Source organism: Mus caroli, unplaced genomic scaffold (genome assembly GCF_978045245.1).
Source record: "Mus caroli unplaced genomic scaffold, Mus_caroli_1 scaffold_8, whole genome shotgun sequence".
Lineage (NCBI taxonomy): Eukaryota > Metazoa > Chordata > Mammalia > Rodentia > Muridae > Mus > Mus caroli.
Window position 1 is genome coordinate 19651220 of NW_028227263.1, and position 23138 is coordinate 19674357.

At 42.9% G+C, this 23138-nt stretch overlaps 1 protein-coding gene across 3 annotated transcripts in view; it reads left to right on the forward strand.

The window, feature by feature from the left end:
- The window catches only part of Xpo6 (exportin 6), a 99090-nt gene that overhangs the window by 64466 nt on the left and 11486 nt on the right, over positions 1 to 23138 (forward strand). For 2 of the 3 annotated variants that reach the window (XM_085841337.1, XM_021166261.3), the window contains 7 exons: positions 5001 to 5109; positions 6476 to 6568; positions 7851 to 7920; positions 11627 to 11786; positions 15949 to 16041; positions 20501 to 20645; positions 22566 to 22712. In XM_085841337.1, coding sequence (XP_085697463.1) covers positions 5001 to 5109; positions 6476 to 6568; positions 7851 to 7920; positions 11627 to 11786; positions 15949 to 16041; positions 20501 to 20645; positions 22566 to 22712 — 817 coding nt within the window. The remainder of the gene's footprint in view (positions 1 to 5000; positions 5110 to 6475; positions 6569 to 7850; positions 7921 to 11626; positions 11787 to 15948; positions 16042 to 20500; positions 20646 to 22565; positions 22713 to 23138) is intronic. The other variant, XM_021166262.3, reaches the window with a different exon arrangement.

Genomic DNA, 23138 nt, shown 5'->3' on the forward strand with positions numbered 1-23138 from the left:
CGGACCTGTTTTTTGTACTTAACTCTCTACTGTAGTTAAAGGAGTGTAGTGAAAGAACAGCCCCAAGATAGTCCACGTGTATGTACAAAGGAAGGACACTGACCCTCACCCTGTGTCAGTCCGTACACTGCACATCTCTACAGCAGTATGTGAGTGCAAAAGCTCCTCAATGAAGGGTTGGAAGGGTTGGAGATCACTCCTGTCTAGTGTCTCAGAGATGAGATGTGTTACAGGAGTAGCTGGTAAAGAACATTAGTGCTGGTAATTATCGTACTTATTTTTACTATCAGCATGAAAATGTGATCGGATGTTGGTCATCTAATAACAACCCACGCATACTTTTAGAATCACACTTGTGACTTAAGCCAGAACTTCAAAACAGACTGATTGAGCTATAGGAAGTAGTCAGAAATTGTTTTCTTGGTGTCTCAAATGGGAAACATAGGTGTGGTTAAGTCACAAAGCAGTACTCAGTTCCTATCCTTGTGGTTTTTGAGTTTTGCATCATTTGTTACAACAAAGTTGCATTGTAGGGTACAGACTTTGAAGCACAAATGTACTGAGATTTATTTGTGTTTCTAGGAGCTTGGAAATGAACATGTTGGAAACTGCATGTTTCTTGTTCATTGAGAATATTCAAATTTCTGGCTAATTGCTGGTGGGACTTCAGGACACAGATAAATGCCTGTATTAGAATTGTGCATGGAGTTGATTGTCCTGCTCCTCAGCTAGAGGTAGTAGCATAGAGAGCCCATATCTCAGGTCCCATTTGTTCCTTTGTTTTGGGAGTGGTTGTATCTTCCTCACACTGTGGATGAAAGCCCTGAGCCAGCACGTGGGGCCTTGGCTTGCAGTTGGTGCTCCCTGAGAAAGTTCTTGCTGCCTGTTCACCCCTTTCTCTTTCTCTTCTACGGGGCCAGGCATTTGTGTAGAAACTTGGGTTTTACAGAAAGAGGAAGAAACCAGTGTGTGAAGCAACCTAAGTTATTGTGTCATGTTCTGTGAACTCTTTTGTCACAAGAGTATTGACTGGTAAGTGCTGGCTACAGAGCAGCTCAGGAATTTGAGCATCATTAACTTAGACTGTTAGCCAGTTAGCTCCTTCAGGGAGGTGTTTATGCACTAGTCATTATTTCATGGAGAGGGAAACATCATGGAGGATTTGTATCAGTCCCTTGTGGTTACTCATGTGAACTCTTGTCTAGTCTCTGTGTGCTGACTCATTTCCATGCTCTTGGCTTTTTTGTATTTACTTTTTAGATGCTTTAACTTGGTTAGTTTTGTCTAGCTGAGTTTATGTCGACTAGGGCTTTCTCCATTTTTACATATACACATTGTTCTAAAGGTTTTTGTGTGTATTAGTGTTGGTCGGTTTGTATGTGTACCACATTCATGTCTGGTGCCCAGGGTGGCTAGAAGAGCATCATATCTCCTGGAACTGAAGTTACTGACAGTTGTTAGTTACTGTGTGAATGCTGGCAACTGAACCTGGGTCCTGTACAAGAGCAACAAGGCCTTCTTAACTGTTGAGCTGTCTCCCCAGTCCAACATATGTACATTCAATACTATTAATTTCCCCCTAAGTGCTACTTCAACTCTATCAAGAATTTTCTATATACCATGACACTTAAACTATTACCAAATTTCACTTTAAAACCCCTTTATCTAATCTCCAAATATTTGGGAGTTTTCCATATATCCTTGTTAGTGTTTTCCAGTTCAGTTTTGTGTTCTGCCTCTAGTTGTATGATTTTCAGTTCTTTAAAATTTCTCAAAGGGCTGGAGAGATGGCTTGACAGTTAAGAACATTGACTATTCTTTCAGAGGATCTGAGTTTGCTTCCCAGCACTCACAGTGGCTCACAACAATCTATAACTTTGGTCTTAGGACATCTGAGCTCTATTCTGGCCTTCTCAGGTACCAGGCATGCAGGTGGTAGACAACATAAATGCGGGCAGAATACTCAGGCATAAAATGAAATTAAAACATTTATGCTCAGAGGGGCCTCTCTTTCATGAGGACAGCAATGCTGCTGGTTAAGATCTAAACTCAACCCTTCTTACCTTTCTATAGATCCAGTCCCAAATAAAGTCACACGGAACAGTTCTTTTACATATGGGTTGGGGTGAGGAGAGACACAACACAGTTCAGCACTTTCCATCTGGAGAACCTCGCAGAGGATTGCTTTCATAGTGTTAGTGACTGCTGATAACATGACGTTGGCACCTGCTGATTGTCACTCTCATGGGAAAAGCAGCTGGAGGGATTCCTTAGACAGCACGTGCAGGACTCCACCAGTGAGCATGAGTAGTGGAGAGGCGAGGTGAGGTCCTACTGCCTTAATCACCATTTTCTTGCTGAGAAGACACCATGATCAAAAGCAACGTGGAGGAGAAGGCTTATTTCAGCTTATAGTTCCACATCACACCACATCCCTCCACATTATGGAGGGAAAGCACGGCAGGAGCTGATGAAGAGAAATGCTGCTTACTGGCTTGCTCTCATGCCTTACATAGCCTGCTTCTTATGCACCATGACCACCTGCCTGGGGTGGCACTACCCACAGTGAGCTGGCTTTCCTATGTCAATCATTAATTAATAAAATACCCATAGACTTTCCCTACAGGCCAGTTTGGTGAGAGCATTTTCTCAGTTTAGGTTCTCTCTCCCAAATGACTCTAGCCTGTCAAATTGACATAAAATTAGCCAGTATACCCAAGCCAGTAGTTTCCTTTATAGGCTTTTTGTCTCCTGGGAAATGTAGCTGTCCTCAGTGCTGGCATTCACTTACTCAGGGTGGGGAGTGGTTCCAGAGAATAGGTATAGACAAGCAGCTAGGGTCCCTGTCCAAGCCGCAGGCCTCTCTTGACCCCACCATACACTTTGGGAGATGAGTTGCCTGTGTGCCTTCAGGACAGTTCCTGATGGGTTTTAATTTCTAAGTATTACAGGACGTTTGCATGTGGAGTTTCCAACTGGCAGTAAAGTTTTTGTCTCATTTAAGAGTTCTGTGTAGAGAATCTTGGAATTTTCTTTTAGTTGGTCAGTGACAAAATGTATGTTTTCTAGTGTGAAAGGAATTTTCTTTCTGTGAGAATGTTTCGATCTGGCATAGCAATTTTTAGCAAAACACCTACAATGTTATGTCACAGGCAAATAGTGAAGTCTTGTGGGGAGGGAGCAATGCCTGCCCATAGGTAGGAAATGAGCTCTTGTACTCACCTACTGAAATGTGACAGCCTAGGACTGTAGGAAGTCTTAGAGGATCTCTGTGGCTGGGAATGCTTAAGACTAGATGGATTGTAGTTGATCTTGGTTTGATTCTTTCAAGTTAAGCTCTTGGATTGGGTGGTGAATTGGTTTAGGGTACTACCAGGAAAATGGGAACCACATTTATTTTAACCAAGAGTGTAATGTAGACATTTGGCTTAATAGGTGTTAGACAGGTAAGCAAACAGTGAGGGAGGCAACACAGTTGATAACTGCAGGAAGCAGATCGACCTATAAGCTAGGGGCAGAGGAAGGGGTTAAATAAGCTCCATGTATCTGGTGAGGGTTCCGGTCTCTAAGGAGTAGGCTATATCCTATGTCCCAGGGAGCCCTGAGGAGGTCTTGAAAGGTGGCATTTAGGTTCCTTCAGGAGTTCCTGACCCACTGAGCATGTATGAGCTAGGTGCTGCGAATGTAGAGTCACGTTGGAAAGGCTGTGGGGCATAGTTTTTGCTGGGCAGCATTGCCAGAGAGTAGCCCATGATGAAGCTCCTCACCGTTCTTGCTACCTTGCAGTCTTCCTCTGACATCCCTGTGACAGTTAATAGGCCCAGAAGTGTGCTCTAGAGGGCTTCAGCCCCAGCTCACATTGCTTACAAGTGGGAACCATGTCTTAACTGCTCTTAGAAGCTTCTCAGGAAAGACAAGCATTTAGCCAGCATAATCTAGTCTTGAAAATAAGTGGTTTGGGGCCCATGTGGTACCAGGTATTCTGTAGTACCATGGAATCTTCTGTGGTAGGTTCTTATTATGGAAAGTAGCCAGATGTAGGGCTTGAGGCATCTCTTTGACAATTACTTTTAGATACAAACCAGAGAGTTAAGATTTCTCTAAGGCCTTTTAAATTTCCTTTTAGTTTCTAAATGGTCTTAAAATTATTTGAAGATTGAGTTTTGGGTTTGGCTGAAAGCCACTGGTAGTTTATGTGTAAAGAGAACATGAGATTTGAGTTAGGGAGCCCTGGTTTCAGAAAAGCTAGCTTTGTTGACCTTGAGCAGTTTAATTGTAGTTTTCTTTTCAGGTATGGGAGATATCCTTTACCTCTCATTGATATCAAAAGTGTTAATGTGGGTGTCGTGGCTCATGCCTTTAGTCCCAGCACTTGAGGCAGAGGCAGGTGAGTCTCTGAGTTCAAAGCCGGCTTGGTCTACAAGACTACACAGGGAAACCCTGTCTTGAGGCTCCCCATCTCCCACTCACAAAAAAAAAAAAAAAAAAAAGGAGGTGCCGCTCATTGATATTCACATACAGTACCTGTATTCCTTAGGGAAATGATATTTTAGAAAAACCCAAACACTTAACATGTAGTAAAATAAAAGGAGACTTAAACTGTTGCACTAGAAAATAGGTATTTGACACAAAGAAGGCAGTAATTGAGGAACATATGACACAAACATGGCAGATGTAAACTTTGCTTTATTGATAGTCATATATAATTCTGTTGTTAAGAAGCAGAGATGGGCAGAACTGATTTGGAAATCTATGATCCCATTACCAAGAAATAGTAAGCGTAAGAGCTAATCACAGTCTTAACTGTAGAAGAGAGTCCGTCACAAACTGTGTGTGATGTAAATAGTAAAGTGCCTGCTTCTCTCTTACATACTCAGAAAAAGAGCCAGTGCTTTAGCTGTGTCCAGGGTGAGTATCACTCCTTTAGTCCCAGGGTCCTGGTCAAAATCTGGAGCTGAAAGCTTTCTTTCACTTGCTTGACACTGAACCCTTTTCCCTAGGTACGAAGACGCTCTGGTCCTCTTGCTTACAGAGGTGTTGAATCGAATCCAGTTCAGATACAACCAGGCCCAACTCGAGGAGCTGGATGATGAGACCCTGGATGACGATGTAAGATGAGAGAGCCCTTCTTTCCTGCTGCTCTAGCTCATCAGCACCGCTGCTGAGAAACGCTGCACAGGCTGCACAGGCAGTTACTGTGTGGACTAGAGATAGAATTCGAGAGACCAGATGCCATGAGAGATGCTTTAATGAGAATGTTGTAATCCCGACCTCTGCTCTCTATCTGCCTAGCTAGATACTGACAGGACTAGTTGATTAAGAGTTCAAATGAGAAGTCTAGAATGGTAGTCTCTTAGCCATATGCTGTGAGCAGGGTTTTGGATTTTTGTTTTTTGTTTTGATTTTACTTTTGTGTGGCTTTTTTTTTTTGTCTTTATTATTATTGTTCTTGTTTTTTGTTTGTCTGCTTTGTTTTTTGGATTTTCAAGACAGGGTGTCCTGTGTAACCCTGTCTTGGAACTGACTGTAGATTGTGCTAGCCTCAAGCTCAAGATACCCGCCTGCTTCTGCCTCCCAAGTGCTGGGATTAAAGGCATGTGCCACCACTGCCTGGCATAAGCTGTTATTTTAAACTGAACCTTGAGTATATTGGTGTTGGTGTTCTCAATTAAGAAGGAAAATATTTTTGTGGGTACAGCTCTCGTGGTCCTTTCCTTGTAACTACTAACCACTTTCAAATGTCCAGCATTACTGTTAGGCTCAGAGTCAATGACCATGGTCATTGTGAGTCAATTCTCAGAGGAAGAAAAGAGATGCTCTACTTGGAGTCAGATGGCTCCGATTTGAATCTCTGCAGCTTTGGGCTCAGAGGAGATGTCGTTTTTATGAGTCTCAGTTTCCTCGTGTCCACAATAAACATGTACTAACTTGTGCTGACAGCTACATGAGGCTACCACAGTGTGGAAGGGTGAGTTGTGTGACTGAACTAAGGCCAGGGCTTGCTGACCTTTAACTCTGTGAAGAGTCTTTAGAACAGCATGTTGAAATCCATACTGATTCTGGAGTTCTGAGATGAACCAGAGTTTGTATTGCTGGCTGGTCCCTGGGGACACTGATGCTGCCTCTGAACCACGCCTTGAATGGTGCTATTGAGTCAGATGCATGTAAAGAAATGGATCCTGTCAGTGGAATAACAGAAAAGTCAGTCAAACTTTTCACAGGTAGCTCTCTGAACTCTAAACTCCTGTGCTTTCTTTCAGGATTATTTGATTTCTGAAGAAGTAACTTGTTAGGGAATGAAGTTATATTAAGATAGTTAACTGGACCTTTTGAAAGTCCCAAATCCCTGGTTTCACTTATTTCCTGTTTTCTCAAGATTTGATATTTGAGAATAGATCTAAGGCTGCAGGTGGCTGATGATGAATAGGATGACTCTGCCTGTCCTGGAAAGCTGATATCTTTGTTTCCCCCACAGCAGCAGACAGAGTGGCAGCGGTACTTACGCCAGAGCTTGGAGGTGGTGGCCAAAGTGATGGAGCTCCTTCCCACACACGCCTTCTCAACTCTGGTAACTCACTGGGCGAGGGGAAATGGAGTGGCTTCTGACCCATGGGACAGGGCTTTTGTATTTACCTGTCCTTTCCCTGTGTCTGTACATTATGTACTTACCTTATATTTGCATTTATTCATGTGCGTGTGCGTGCGTGCGTGTGTGATCTGTATGTGTGTGGAGGTAAGCCTTATATGATGTTTCTCAGTTATCATCTACCTTGTTTGTTTGTTTGTTTTTTAAGACAGTACCTCTTAGTGGCCTGTATAACTCACCAAATAAGCTATGCTGACTGCAAGCCACAGAGACCCTCTTTGCTTTGCTTTCCCAGTGCTGCGAGCATAAGAGCTGTGCCACCATACACAGCTTTATATATTTAATGTCAATTCTAGGGATTGCACTCATGTCCTCTTGTTTGTGGGGCAAGCAGTTTACCTACTGAGCTATTTCCCTGGCCCTTGTTTATTTGAAGTACTGTTTAGTCTTAGACATAGTATGCATTTTAGAAATGTCTTAATGTTTTTTATTAGAAACGAGGAGGCAGCCAGGCCAACAGAAGTAAGTGTTACTTGAAGAAATTGCATTGATAAAAGGCTCGTCTGTGTTGTTCTCACTATGGACAGATTGCTAAATCTCCCTACCTGTGTATACGCTGGATTTCATCTCCTCCTTTAAGGCAATTGAATTACTGGGTCAGCTCTGCATATAACAGCTGAGAGCCACTAGTTGGCATTCTCTCACAGGAAGTGGCAGTTTACTATGCTAGCTGCCTTCCTTAGGCACGTTTAAGTCTTGACTTACCTTGATGGTGAGTGTAGAAGCCTAAGAAAGAAAGGGAGCACTATGAAGTCCTGTCTTTTAAATGAGCAAGGGAAATATACATAAATAACTGGGCCTGCCTTTTCTCTCAGCCATGCACATTAATAAGACCTATGTGATAATTTTTTTTTTTTTTTTGCAAGGTCAGGGACCTTCTCAGATTTGAGGAATGGCCTAGTTCTTCAAGTTGCATGTCTTATAGAGTTGAAGCCCCTTTCTAGGACTGTAGTAGTCTTGCCCCAGAATCATTTGCTATCATTTTTAAAGCAATCAAACTGACATTGATTTCTTTATTGTTTTGGTACTATACTAGCAGGTCTTATCTGTAAGAATTGAGGAGGGAACGGAAAGGGAGCTGTGCTTAGCATCTGTAAAGGGAAGTTGTCCCCTCATAGTCAGTCACTCAATGCTTCAGGGTTAAAAATAGTATCAAAACTTGCACTTACAATTTTTGTTTTAAACTTTGTTTCTTTGTTTTCAGTTCCCAGTTCTTCAGGACAATTTAGAAGTTTATTTGGGATTACAGCAATTTGTAGTTACTTCGGGGTCAGGTAAATTGGTCTTTACTTTCAAATTTAGCTTAGCATTAAAAAATTGGACTAGTTATTTATTGCCACCTCTGCTATAATAATGTGGTTTGCCTTGTACAGCTTTTCTTTACATCTCTTCAACTCCTAGACAGAAGGTTTTTAAAATTTTTGCTACAAAGAAGCTGGGGGGACGGGGGGATGGGGGGCTAATCAGGGCAAGCTAAAAGCTCTGAAGTGTTTTTTACATACCCTAAAACAGCAAGTGTGCTGGAAAGAAAATGGTTGTGGGCTTTCATTGGGGTAGTATCTACTTCTGGCTTGTGGAATGAGGCAGCCAGCTCCAGTCATTCTGGAGCTCTCCTGCTGTGAGCGGCTTGGTGAGGCCTACAGGAGGCTCTGCCCACAGCTGGATGCCAAGACTTGTCTTCCTAGGTTGGAGTGGAGGGTTAACATTTGTTACTCTGCTGATGATAATTACAGCCTGTTTGTAGAATACTCATGTGCCAGGCACTATGTTGTTTACTGTGTCGTTCATTTTCTCCTCTACTGTAAGACAGAAGTATTATTGCTAGTTATCTGTACTTTACAGAAGAGGACAATGCTCTTCAGAAATGTTGATTTACCCAGGGCTGCATAGCTGGTTTGTGCTAATAGCAAGATTAGGTATAATGAGGAGTGATGGAAAGATGCCATAAACTGACATTCATTTTTGCCAGATCAAAAAACTAGAACCTCAGTCTATGCTTTGCACATCTTCCCCTTTTATCCCACCATGAACTGCTCGTGAACCGTTCCGTATGGGCCGACCTCACCTGTAGTCTTGCCAGGCCTGGCACTGAGCTTCCTCTCCACAGAGGGTAGCTTGTTCCTGGGTGAACTGGTCATTTATGGTAGGGCCTTCATGGAGTCTCGTGTGAGACTGCCCTTCTGCGTGGATTTTTAATCCAGTTCTGAGATCAGCTTCCCTTCATTGAAGGACAATCTTCCACCTCCCTGTCCTTCCTGAAGCCCACCTCCTGCTAGTTTCAGAGAGCTTCTAGGTCATTGTTGCAGTGCATATTTTAGTGTAAAATCTAAGGCTAGAGAAATCATTATTTCTTGCTTTAAAGTGAGTTTTCTTCTCCATGATGAAGCATCCCTCCACACCGTACGTTCAAATGAAAGCCCATGCTTCCAATGCAAAAGGTTTTTGAAAAATTGAAAATGGTGAAAAGTTTGTTCTCTGGTCCCCTGATGGCTTTGCTCCCTAAAGTTCCCCCTGTTCCCTGGTGGGTTGTGGCTCTTTCTTTTCATTTTTGGTTTACCCCTTTGCAGAGGCGTTAATCTTTCCATCTCAGGTGTTGGGGAGTCAGGTGTAGTTCCCCTTTATTTGACTCTTGACTGTTTATGACACTTGAGTGATTATGATTGGTAGCAGACCCAGTAGAGTTGCTGTGAAGCTCAGGGGCGTGTCCCCTCCAGCCTCCACATTAGACACACTTGTTAGCATATCTGCTACTGCTGAACTTCTTATAATGCTGAACTTCTTATCAATGCTTCCTTGGTAACAAAGCTAGGCAAACACGTGCCTGTAGCTGCTGTGTGCCTCTTGCCCCTGGCAGGTCAACTTTTGATCTTAATGTTGGTCTGTCCTGTGTGAGGACTGAGCCTCTCTCTTTGGCTGTTCTCCTCACAGCTGTTTGTATTTGGCTTTTGCTGTTCCTCATTGAGATTTTCCTCAGCTCTCAGCAAGCCTTTTGATTAGTCAATCACACACGCTTTCTTGCCTGAGAGATTGTTTTGTTCATTTCCAGGATAGGAAAGCTTGACGTTTATCTTCTCCATTATGTGAAGGATGATTGCTGATTTGAGTATTCTCTCAGAGTAGAATACCTTCAATGCTCTCATTTATATCTGTATCCCTTTACTTCTTGCACAAGGAAGCTGCTCTTTAGCCTGCTTCCTGATAGCTTGGTTTATTGGGGAGAGGACAGTTTAAAAGTCTCTCACCCTAAAGGCTATACCTCACAGACATTCTGTTCTGGGCTACTGGACGAGGCTCCTGTGAGAGAGATCAGTAAAAGATGGGCTTGCAGATGGTTGTAGAGTGACGGGGGGAAGGTTGCCAGTGACCAAACTTTGGTCAAGTAAGAAAAGCATGTGTCACTATACATAGTAAGTAGTCCCTTCCTGAGTGCTACGTGTGCTTCTGTGGTGGGGGAGGTAGGCTTCCTAGAGGAATGGGACAGGGCTAGAGAATTTAATTTGGAATACATCCTGCTTTTGTATTTGTCTGCCTTGCAGATAGCTCAGGAAAGTTTCATCTGCAGTTTTGATTGCTATGAATCTTTGCTAGAATATGTACTAGATTGGACTAGACAGAGTTAGTTCTATTCAGTCCAAAATGGTCAAATGTCAGCACTTTCATTTTATTCAGGCCCAAAGTGTAAAATACATGCATTTGAATAAAATACTGTGTAGACACATTTTTATTCAAGGTGCTGTGTATGTGGCTAGACAGACCAGGTATGCTTCAAGGGGATCACATGATGGTGTTGGTGAGGATCCTCAGTAGCAGGGAATGAAGTTGTTCTTAGGCGACCTGAGTGTAGGCAAAGGTGCATACACACCCAGAGCAAAAGACTGTTAATCCTGACTAGTGGCCATGTTGGCTGTCCACACACAGGATTTTATAGCTGTAAGGTGAACAGATGGCAGATGTTTGATAGAGCCAACACCATGGGAGGAGGTTAGTGATAGATGGTGAAAGCCTGGAGTGGCCACGGGAGGACAGATTTGGAAAGTGCTAAGAGAGGGTGAGTTTGCAGGGGTCCAAGGCTAGCCCTTAACTATTGCTTCCCAGCTTGTCATCTCCTGTGTTTGAGAAGCAGTTTATCAGATTCCAGTCTTTCTCCAGACTGACAATCCTTTCTGCCTTCTGATTTTGTGAGTATCTGTGAAGAGACAGAATGACTAAATTGAGGATATTTTATCATCTTAGCATCACTTTTACTAGGTTTGGATGTTTGTTGAAAAGTAAGAAAGTTTCAGGCCTTAGAAAATTTCTAGTTCTTTGTGACCCGTGATAATTACAAACTTTAATGATGCCCTCTGGTTGTAGGGTTTAATGTTGTTAGTCCTACAGTGAATTAGGTGATAGCATCTTCCCTATTTTAAGGCTGAAGAGACAAGCGAGGGAGGAAGGGCTGATGGTGCTCATAGTGGAAAGTGTAAGGAACTGTCCACTGGACCTGAGCCCTGTGTCCTTTTTTTCCTTTGTGCTGACCTAACACTTGGAATAGAATGCATAGCACACCCAGTTCATTTTTAGCAGGGTTCAATCTTCTTTCAGCTTGGGAGAGTTCATTCTGAGACAGCCATATGCAAGGGCAGCCGAGCTAGAGTGCCTGAGCTCACAGAGTTCCAGCAGTAGGACCGTGCTGGCTCTTACTTACTGGATTCACCCATTTGCACGTCCCTTTTCATAGTTTGGTAATGATTAACTGTACCAGTATCAAAAGGAGTCATAGCAGGGATGTACCAGGCTGTGTCTTTGCCCTGGGTCCCTGGAGCAGCACAGATAAAGTTGTAGGCAGAAGCTGTGCTCAGATGTCCTATTCTGTACTGGGAAATACCTGAAGATTTCTAACTGTTGGAGCATAGTTTACCCCACTTGACTTGTTTTGGAATGGTTGTTTATTACAACTAAAGCTTATTCTCTGGAAAACTGAGAGATGTTGTGTTCTAGGACACAGGCTGAACATCACAGCAGAGAACGACTGCCGGCGTTTGCACTGTTCCCTGCGAGACTTGAGCTCCCTGCTGCAGGCTGTGGGCCGATTAGCTGAATACTTCATTGGGGATGTGTTTGCTGCAAGGTTCAATGATGCTCTCACAGTTGTGGAGAGGTAGGTTGGCTGAGCCATGCACCCCTCCTTCAGAGTTCAGCTCAGTTCAGTTATGGGAGGTTAGCATGTAGCCCTATCATGTGTCCTTTGTCCTTCTGCCATGTACAGGTTAATAGAGAGCAGACTGCCATTTGCTGTACTGAGCTTTTAAGACCCTCATCAGTAAAACAGTGGGAAAGTTTCTTGTAGTTTTACTATGAGAATTAAAGGCACTTTGTGTGGTGTCAAACACAGAACAAACAGTAAACACAAGCCAAGCTGTAACTTCACTGACAACCTTGTGTGTTGCTGTAAAAATGGTTTTGGACTCAGAAACTCCAGGCACTGTCAAGATCCTTCAAGGAAGCCCTACTGGGGCTGGGACACTACTTTGCAAGTGGGACCTGAGTTTGATCTTCAGAACTAACATTAAAAAGCAGAAAACAAACAGGCAAAAAACAGTTAAAAACAAGACAAAAATCCCAGGCACAGTGATGTGCACTTGTAATCCCAGCTCTGGGGAAGGAGATACAGGCCGATCCCTGACAGCCTCTCTTACTCAGTTGTCCTTTTGTCCTCTACACCAACATATCACTCATATCCATGAACTTATACATGTACACATACACATTCATGCACAGAGGGAAGAGAAGGGGGCAGATTTCACTAGACAACAGTATTCATTTCCTTGTATGCAGCTGTTGTTAGAGGTCTAGGTTTTTCAGGGTTGGTTCAGTCCCATCAGCTCCAGAGAAAGTTGTGCAGTCTGTAGTCCCAGCTGGAGTTTGGGTTCTAGGAGAGAAACTGAGCTATTTGCTGGGAAATACCTCACTCAGTTGCCCAATCCTCCCCCTAAAGATTTTGGACCCTGAAGGACAGGTTGAAGTGTTGGGAGCTTTAGGCAGGCGAGTATTAGATTCACAGCTGCGCAGGCACAGGTAGAGCTTGAAGCCCAGAGCCTGCTGCTTTCAGTCATAGAGTGGTCTCGTCACTGGTAACATGCAGGGAGACAGCCCCAAGAGCTGAGTTAGCTTTCATACCAAATTTCTTATTTTGTTTATGTGAGACGGGGTCCTATTATGTAGCCTGGCTAACCTGGAACTTACTATGTAGACCACCAGGCTGGCCTCTAATTCATAGAGATTCACGTGTTTCTGCCTCCACAACCCACTCATACCAATTTTTTTTTAAATGTACATTTTAGCTTAAAACTGAAGTAACTGAGAGTTTTAAATCCCTTAACAACAAAGTTAAAATTAACGATAGTCGTAGTGAATAATAGTGGTCTGTAGTAATCAGAAAAGTTTATGAGTGGTCCGACTCTGTCTTGTTTCACTTTACACTTTGAGAGGTGTGCCTTGCCATTTGCTTCTGAGTAAATGTGATAGTGGATACTTTGTTTCGCTCATGTGTTAATGAGAAGGAACTTATGATTTTAAGAGTTCAAATTCCAGGCTTTTTCCAAACTACGGAATTTTGAATTCCAGTCTAATTTTCTTCTCTGTCTTGTGATAGGCCCATTTTCACTAATGATTCAGTAAGGGTAGAGTATATCTTCCTGTCTGAATTAGATAACCACTATTGAATATGGCTCAGTTAGCAATTTAGATATGTATGTCAGTCTGCTTAACTAACACTGGTGAGATGACGTCAGAGAGCCTGAGTCATCGTAAGGCCTTATGCTTACGTACCTGTCTAAAAAGCTTAGGTTTGCAACCTCAGCATTTAGAAACACCTGCTATTTTGTCTGCATTAAGACTAGTGTGTGCAGTTGGTTGATGGTGATCACTGCCTATAATCCCAGCAATTGGGAGGCAGAGGCAGGTAGATCTCTGAGTTTGAGGCCAGCCTGGTCTACAGAGTTAGTTCCAGGATAGTCAAGGCTACACAGAGAGACTCTTGTCTTGAAAAAATGAGAGAGAGAGAGAGAGAGAGAGAGAGAGAGAGAGAGAGAGAGAGAGAGAGAGACACTAGTATATGAGAGAAGACTTTCCTATAGTTTAATGATCTGAATAGCCAGTATGATTACCAGTGTTCTCGTGTAGGTCACATAAAACTTGATAATACAGTTCCTGAACACATAGTAAATTACACATTTAATGTACACATGATTTAAGGTGCTAAACACCAGAAGACAGGAAGATATGGCTTAGTTATACTGTAGAAGACAAGGACAGAAGGCTGAGACTTGCTGGCCATCAGCCTGGATGGGTATATCAAGAGGTCCTATTTCAAGAGAGTAAGGTGAAGAAAGCTAGAACAGAATGCTTAGAAGCCATGTGGCCTATGTGCTTGCATGGCTCATATACACAGCTGTGGTTTTCACACTTGCTGTGCACAGTGCTGTGTTGCTCACTGATAGTTGCTTTCATTCCTTTATAGCAGAACTTCTTTTTTTTTTAATTAGGTATTTTCCTCAATTACATTTCCAATGCTATCCAAAAAGTCCCCAATACACTCCCCCCCCCAGTCCTCCACCCACCCACCCCCACCCCTTGGCCCTGGCGTTCCCCTGTACTGGGGCATTTAAAGTTGGCAAGTCCAATGGGCCTCTCTTTCCAGTGATGGCCGACTAGGCCATCTTTTGATACAAATGCAGCTAGAGTCAAGAGCTCTGGGGTACTGGTTAGTTCATAATAATGTTCCACCTATGGGGTTGCAGTTTCCTTTAGCTCCTTGGGTACTTTCTCTAGCTCCTCTACTGGGGGCCCTGTGATCCTGGCCGTGAGCATCCACTTCTGTGTTTGCTAGGCCCCGGCAGAACTTCTTTCTAAGGCTTTGGTTAACGACTTGGCTCTTCACTCTTGCTTTCTTGACTCTGTGGAAGTGCCCTTCACACTGTTCTCCAGCCCTCAGTCCATTTATGGTTTTCTTTTGGAATAAAGGCGTGCATTCCATACATCTGAGAGGAACATTTTCCAGAGCACAGGCTTCCTTTCTAAAGTGCTAAGCTCTTTCAAGATGGTGATTTCCAGACACACCCCCCCATCCCCCCACCCCCTCCTTGGCCTGGGACCAAGCAGCTGCCCATGTAGTGACCTCCTCCGTTGAGAGGTATGCTTGCGGGGTTGTGTGGAATTGACCAGAACTTGTGCAGTGCTGTTCTGCTCACTCAGCTCGGAGAGCCTTCCTGCATCCTAAAGGAGCTCTGCTGTGCCTGGTGCTGCTCACCATACACTGTGGTCCTTGAATAACCTGTATGCTCAACTGCTTAACTTCTAGAAAGATTTGCTCCCCTCATCTGTTTCTTACAGCATGTTATCATCAATTTATTGCCAACAATTTCTAATCTTCAGAGAAGTTGATAAAATTATATGAGGAGAGAAGGAAGGAGACAGAGGATAGATGGATATGAGCCAGCCATCTAGATTCTATAGCAGATATTTTACCCTTTACTATATATTGACCCATTGTAAACATTGATATGATTTTAAGTTTATCATACAGATCTTTAGATAAATTGTCAAGAGCAGGCTCGGTTTCTTAAAGTATTTTATTTCTTTATAAAATAGTATATGTAGCTGGGCAGAGATCATGTGTATAATCACAGTCTTTGAGAGGCTGAGGCAGGAGGAAAAGAGGACCATCCTGGGCTACATGGCAATACATTGCAAAAAAAGTGTGTACACACATGCATGTGGCATTAGATATTCATAATATACAATCCAGGAATATAGAAAAGTAGAGAGGAAACAGTAGTCCATAATCTACCTGCCTCCTCCATCCCACTCTAGAGTAAACTGGGCTGGCATGTTCTTCTGGGGAAAACTTTTTCAGCCTTTCCTCTGCTGTCTGTGCACATGTGAATGTGCCTGTGTGTGTGTGTGTGTGTGTGTGTGTGTGTGTCAAAGGACAACTTGTGGGAGTAGGTTCTATCCTACTATGTGGGTCCCAGGGAGCAAACTTGAACAGGCTTGGTGACAGGTTCCTTTACCCACTGAGCCATCCTACCAGATGTTTTAGGCTTTTTGATAACATAAATGCTGTGGTGCTTTAGAAAATGGTTTTGTATATAACCTTACTTCACAACTCTAGCTGTTTTCTTGGAAAGAATTGGAGATCAGATTTTTTTTTTTTCTGTCTGAAAATTAGCCGTTGGGTTTTTTCTTTGGTAGCTTGTCCATTTTGTTTGTTTTGGGCTCCGGTGCTTGCTGTCCTTTTTCACCTATTGCTTTGTTAACAGGTTGGTCAAAGTTACTCTGTATGGATCTCAGATAAAACTGTACAACATTGAAACAGCTGTGCCATCAGTGTTGAAACCCGACCTCATTGATGTGTAAGTAAATATTAGTGACTGTGCCTTCTTGAGAGACGTTGACCCTACCTCTAGATGAACTGCAGCAACCAAGAGTAGTGGCTGCCACACATAAAGGGAAAGCTCTTTATCTGACCCTACAAAGACAAATTGTTGAGTATGGCATGGTAAATGTAATTAATTGGTTGAACTAAAGAGAGCAGGGATGAGGCTCTACAGGGCAGGCACTGCAGGAAACAGCAGAGAAGGGCTGTGAAGTTGAGAATTAGTGAGCACTAAAGGTACGTGGGAACGGTGTAGAAATACCCGATCCCTGTGTCTCTTACCCTGCACAGGGTTCACGTTCACTGACAGAGTTGGTGGATAGTGGGAAACCCCAAACATCTCACACTCAAAAGCTGCAGCCGACCAGGGGCATGGGACTTATGTGTGCTTTTTCCTCTAATTAACTCCAGTTCTGTTACTACTTGGTAGCATCATGCTGAGGATTTAGTCCCCACGAGATCACGTCTGCATCTGCTTTCCAATGCCAGCTGCTGCTCCAGCTGTGCTTCTTATGCTGCTGACTGAGGGCTGGAAGTTGGGATGCCCGTATCTTCCTCTACAGATTTGGTTAATTTGCTGTAGTGAGTCTCAGAACTTGGCAAGACACAGCTCCGTTTATTAGAAGAGATGAGTAGAGGAAGATCTATGAGGGTTCTCAAGAGCCTCCCTGTCGTTCCTGAGCAGACTCCCTCTGGGACCTGCATGTGTTCTGCAATTGAGAGGCTCCCCAGCTCATATAATCCCCTGGGCTTAGTATGGAAGCCTGACTGATTGCTTAAGTCATCAGGGAATCCTTTAGTCCTTTTACCCCCTCCAGAGGTTGAGTGTGGCTAAAGTCCCAACCCTCCAAGCTCATGGCTGGTTCCTCTGGCAGTTTGGCCTTACCCCCTGGCAATCTAGGGACTTTATAGAAATTGCCTTGCTTAACATATGCTCAGGTGTGTTGGAAAGGGTTGTTAAAAGTAACAAAAAAAGACTTGGACTATTCTAAAGCTATATCTGGAACTGAGGGCAAAGACCAAATGTTTTCAAGCAAAAGATGTCCTTATTTGAGGGAACATGGTAAGGACCATGGGAGCTATACTCCAGCAATTGGTCCAAACCCAAACCTGACATTTTCCTTTAGAATTTTAAGTTTGGTAGGAAGGCACAGGGCCCAGATGTTTGTGTATTAAATTAGAATCTCAGGTTACTTTGACACTTGACTCAAGATTCTCATGTAGAGTATGTAGATTGGGGAAGTACATGGAAGGGTTAGCATCTGGAGACTGGAAATAAAACCTTATCCTGTTAGACTGCCCAAAAGATTTGTTCAGGTCTAGAGCAGAGACTGATAAACCATGACAACCGAACCAACCCCCCCCCCCCCATACACACATACACTTATCTCCACCCCTATCTTAAAAGTAGTGAGAAGAAGAGGATCAGTAAAGACCCTTTTCCCTATCCTGGCTGAGGCAACAGTTAATGGAGTAGAAGAGGTATTCCAGTGAGTAGACAGAAGAAACAGACTTCTTCATAGAGACTGAAAAGAAGAAAGAGAAGAATGGGCTGGGACAATAAAAATATGATGCTTAGCACCCAGCTACTTCAGGGTATCCTTTGTGTAAAGATGAAGTTGGAGGAAACTCATGTCTTTTGAAACTTCCCTCTGGGAAACTTGACTGCCAACTCTGGTTTTTGCATTTAACAGACAGGTAAGCAGCTATGTTTTAGTTTGGAGATGAGCCTTTAGCTGAGTCTGTTGGAACTGACGGTGAAGCATGTGTAGTTTCAGCATGTTCCATTAGAACACAGCCATGGACATTCATTTACACTTTTTATACCACAGCCACAGCTAACTAGCACCAGCTCAGAGTGTGTGGTCTGCAAAGCCTAAATCTTTAAAAAAAAAAAAACAACAAAACTTTGGTCTTTATAGAAAAAGTGTGGCTAGACAGTGGTGTCACACACCTTTAATACCAGCATTCAGAAGACAAAGGCAGGAAAATCTCTGTGCGTTCAAAGCCAGCCTGATCTATAGAGTGAGTTCCAAACCCTGTCTTAAAAAAACCAACCACCAAAAAAAAAAAAAAAAACCAAAAAACAAACAGAAACGGAAAACAAAACAAAAACCTTAAAAACCAAAAAGGAAAGAAAAATGTTATTTGCTTCAGCTGAAAATTAAATAAATAGAAGAAAGAGACTTAATTACTATAGTCTTATATTTAAAACATGTTACTTTCCTCTTTGAGAACTAGAGAAATCTGTGTGGCAACTCCTAAGCAAGATGCCAGTTGGCTCTTGATCAGGATAGCTTGCACAGGCAGGATTGCAGGAGGGTTGCTTTGGAGCTCTCTGGTGTGTGCACTGCAGTGATTGAAATACTTAGGTTCCAGCCTCTGGCCTTGGCCTTGCTGGGTTTCTCAGTTTGGTTCTTAGACTTATAAAAGTAAAAGATAGACTGCTCAATGGATTCTGAATATGAAAAAGAAACTGGCTTCCTGTTAAGACTTTCTAGATTTTCCTGCTTTGTGCTACTTAGTTCCTTTTTTTCTTAACAAAAAGTTACAGATTTTGAAAGTCTGTAAAATATAGTTTAAAAAGAGAAAACAAAACAAAGAAACTGTAGAATAGAATAAAATACCTTCATTTCCCTGGAGTTATGATTTTGGTTCTTGGGATTTTTTTTCCCTTTGTGTTTGCATACTTAGGTCCCTTTTTGTTTGTTTTTGTTAAGCAAGTTGATACATTGTAGATCAGGTGTGTTACTTCAGGTATCTCCTAGGAACAGGGCTACTTTATAGAAATATATTACCATTATAATCACTTAAAGAGCTGCAAGCTAATATCTAATTTACACACATAGCTGAAGGTTTGATCATGATCCAATATTAAGTCAGTCTCCTGTAATCTATAGTAGTCCCTAGTTATATATGATTTGTGAGTGAGTAGAGGTGTGTCAGAAAGAAAGAGGCAGACAGATATCATGGAGCCCAGGCCTTAGTTTACTGTTTAAAGAATATTCTACAGTCCAGATTTAACAAGGTTTCAGCCTTAGGCTAAGTGTTTGTAATAAGATGGCTGCATTTTATGTCTTTCATCTTACATCATGTCAGTAAGCACTTGGATCATTGTTGATGCTGTTTAATTTGAAGTGATTTCTGTCTACATCCTAGCTCTGTCCATGGGCAGACTCTCTAGAAACTGGCTGCCCCTCATATCTAAGACCCGCTGTTTAACATAATAATTTCTCCACTAAAAGGAACCAGAACTCCTTTGGGAAAATGTACTAAGCTTTGGGGCAGGAACTGCTGGAGAATGCTGTAGAGTCAGTAAATGAGGAATGGTTCCTGAATGTGTCTGGGATAGGCAAGAACACAGAGGAGCTGGCTTTAAGGGATTTTTTTTTTTTTTCTGTTTATACTTAGTCAGAAATAAAACAACAGTGATTACACTATTTTGAGTAAAAATCCATATAGTCTTTTTTTTTTTTTTTTTTAAGATTCATCAGTTTGCATTGACAGTATAACAGTGATTGAAAAGGGGTCTTCATGGTACCCATCTGATGGGGAACTCTATATTTAGATCTTGGCAGAGTATCAACTCAGATTGCTTGGTGGTGACTGGAGAAAAGCTGTATGTAGCTGTGCTGGCTAGTGTTTTGAACTAGATAGACTTCTGCCTTGCCTCTGTAAGGCCTGTTTATCATCTTTGATGAGTTGGGAGCTTTTGGAATTGTATATGTTCTGTTTTTTGTTGTTTTTATTTTTATTTTTTATTTTTTTTTTTCTGTTTCTAACTGACCTGGAACAGACTATGTAGATAGACCATGTTGGCATCAAACTCAGATCTGCTTGTTTCTGCCTCCAAGAACTAAGATTAAAGATGTACCTGGCATGTTTTGGGGTCTCATTTGTTTATTTGGCTATTTTCAGTGTTGTTTTTAAACAGGGTTTCACTTTGTAGTTGAGGCTGATTTGGAACCTGGAGTGTTCTCACCTCAGTCTCTGGAGTACAGGGGTCACAAGTGTGCTACCATATAAATGTGTGATCCAGAGAAGCCTTTGCAGAAACTAAACACCTGGACGCTCTGGGTGGACAGATACTTAGAGGGGAAGGTGAGCTTTGAAATCTTCTGTCAAAAATACTGTTACTTACCTAGACCATAGTAAATTTTTAGTTTTTAAACTTAGCATATTTCCCCTTATATTTGTTATCTAAAATAAACTACGTGCCACAGAAAGATTGAGATCTGGGAGATGTTTAGGAACTGCAGTGTGTGTTCATCTCCAGACAGTGTGAACAGGTGACTGATTTCCATGCTGCCACCATGTCTGAGAATGCTCTGCAGAGTGCATGGAGTTCTTGTCTTCCTCCCCTTGGAGGTGGAGACAAGCTCATGCCACCAGACTCACCTGGCTCTCCCGGATCACTGCTTCTTTCCTTCCCGCAGGCACGCTCAGTCACTTGCAGCTCTCCAGGCCTACTCCCACTGGTTGGCACAGTACTGCAGTGAAGCCCATCGACAGAACACACAGCAGTTTGTGACACTCATCTCTACCACAATGGACGCCATCACACCTCTCATCAGCACCAAGGTCTTAAGATAGAAAGCGTTGCACTTTTTACCTAACTCTGACTCTCTCTATAGCCCTCTTACCACGAGACCAAAACGCTATCCTGACTGGGTGGTAACAACTGCATTGCTTCATGTTCTCTCAAGTTTTTTTTTTTTTAATTGCATTTATTTATTTGTTCGTGCATGATTGCCACAGCATGCCTGTGGGAGTCAGAGAAGAACTGGGAGGAGTCGGTTCTCTTTCCTACCATGCTTGTCCTTGAGGTTAAACTTAGTTTCTCAGGTTTGTGGTGGTGAGGACCTTTCCCCTCAGCCATCTTGCCAGCCCTCATATGTCTTTTCAGTTGTAGTCCACATATGCTCAAGTAGGACTTTGGGTTTTCCTCATAGTGACAGTACCGACTCAGTTCTATTGACTAAAAAGTTTTGCTGCTGTTTGATCTCATTCCTTGAAACAGCATTGCTTACAGTCAAGACTGGTGGCAATCCTTTTAGACATGTTTCTGTGATTTTATAGACCGTTTGTAGATAGCTGGAGGCACTGTTTGCTTTGTTCTCTCTTCAGTACACAGAGCAACTTGAGGTTTCATAGCGCCCAGTGTCGTCTCCTGATGGGGATGTGATTTACTCTTCGCTGATAGGAAGGGGCCCCTTTGTCTACGCATCTGCAGATGCTAGAGATCCTAGAGTGGTTGCCAAGTGAAATTGCTAAGTAAATGTTACAGCTGTATAAAGTGGACAGAACCTAGGAGTCCTCTAACCTAGCAAGACTGCTAACTTGCATGGCGCATGCTTTCGGGTGCTCTTGCTGTCCTTGCACACACAGGCAATGGGTTCCAATGGGCCCTGTGTTGACTTTCATAAACCTGTTGTATTTATAATGGTGATTTCTAAAAGTTCTTATGCCCTTAAGGAGCATGTTCCATAATTTCCCTAGCTCTTGCTCCACTGTAAGGTTAATTCCACTGTGGGAAGTGAACTGGGAATTTAGCTCACTTTAGTAGGGTGCTTTCCTCATATGTACGAAGCCTTGCATAAAATCCTGGTTTGGTGGTGCACACCTGAAATGCCAACATTCAGGAAAAGAAGTAGAACCAGGCCATTTGACTACATAGTAAGCCCAAGGCATCAGACTGCATGAGACCTTGTGTTTCAATTCATAGATATTTCCAAATAGACACATTTTAAGAATATAGCTTTATTCTGTTATGTAATTTCCTTAGAATAAGTAGAGACTATGGTGTTAAAGGTTAGAAATAGTTGGTGATTCTAGGAAATTACCATGATACATCCTTTATAAATAATTCTGCAGACCTTGACTCTTTGGTGTGATGGTTGTCTTCAGTCTTACCCATGTTTGGTCCAGACTCTAAAAAACTTTTTTGGATGCAGGCATGGCTATTGGGGTGGAGGGGGGGGGGGGGAGAGTTAGTTAGTTAGTTTAATACAGGCAAGGCCAAGACCAGTTTCCAACCACTCCTTTCCAAGAACTTTTATGGTTTGGAAATTGCCAGTGATTTGAACCAAGGATTTTTTTAGGCACGTTGAGGTGACAGGAATAGGAGAGACTAGGAGACAGTGAGATTCAATGCAGAAAGGAAGGGCTGAGTGAGACCCTGACTTCATGACTGCTGCTGTGTTTAAAGGAAAGACTTGGACAGCATACAGTGAAGGCGCTGTATAATAGAACAGATATGTGCAAGTTGAGGGGTGACTGGGAAGAAGGAAAAGAATGATGCAGACATAAGGCAGCAGCTAGAGGTGTAAGCTAGACAACAGTAATTTTGTTTGAGAGTCATCTTAGGAGACACTGCAGACCCATTCCTCAGTGAATGGTATAGTTTAGCAGTCATTAGCTGTCGCCAACTGAGGGGACGCTCCTTTAGCAGTCAAGCAGAAGATGAAGTAAGCCAACATGTCACATATCTTCTGTTTCTAGGTCCAAGACAAGTTGCTGCTGTCTGCGTGCCACCTACTGGTCTCACTAGCCACCACCGTGCGGCCTGTCTTTCTGATCAGTATCCCTGCAGTGCAGAAGGTGTTCAACAGCATCATTGATGCCTCTGCCCAGCGTCTAACAGATAAGGTGGGACACATCCCAGTTAGCATTCTTGGAGCTCTGGCTGAAGATCTGGGGAAGTGGCGGCAGAGGAGGCTGATTCTGATTTTACATTCTGAGTTGAAAGCCACTTCAACTGCACAGACTTGCTTCTGTGAGGTAGCATTGGCACAACTTACTGGTTTCTCTGACTCACGGCCAAAATCCTGATTCAGATGGGAAAACTTCCCTGTGCTCTCATTGGTTCAGGCCAGTCTGGCTTATATTCTCACACACTTTTGTTCTGGGGTTGAGAAACTATTTGGGAGGCTCAGGGTAGTTCGGAGCAGGAAGTGGAAGAGGTGTGTGGGTTTACAGACAGGTTCTTCAGAAGACCTGAATGTGAGTGAGAGAGTGTTCTTATGAGCCTGGTCTTAGTGCTTTTTTGTGGGTCAGAGGGCAGCATCAAAGGCC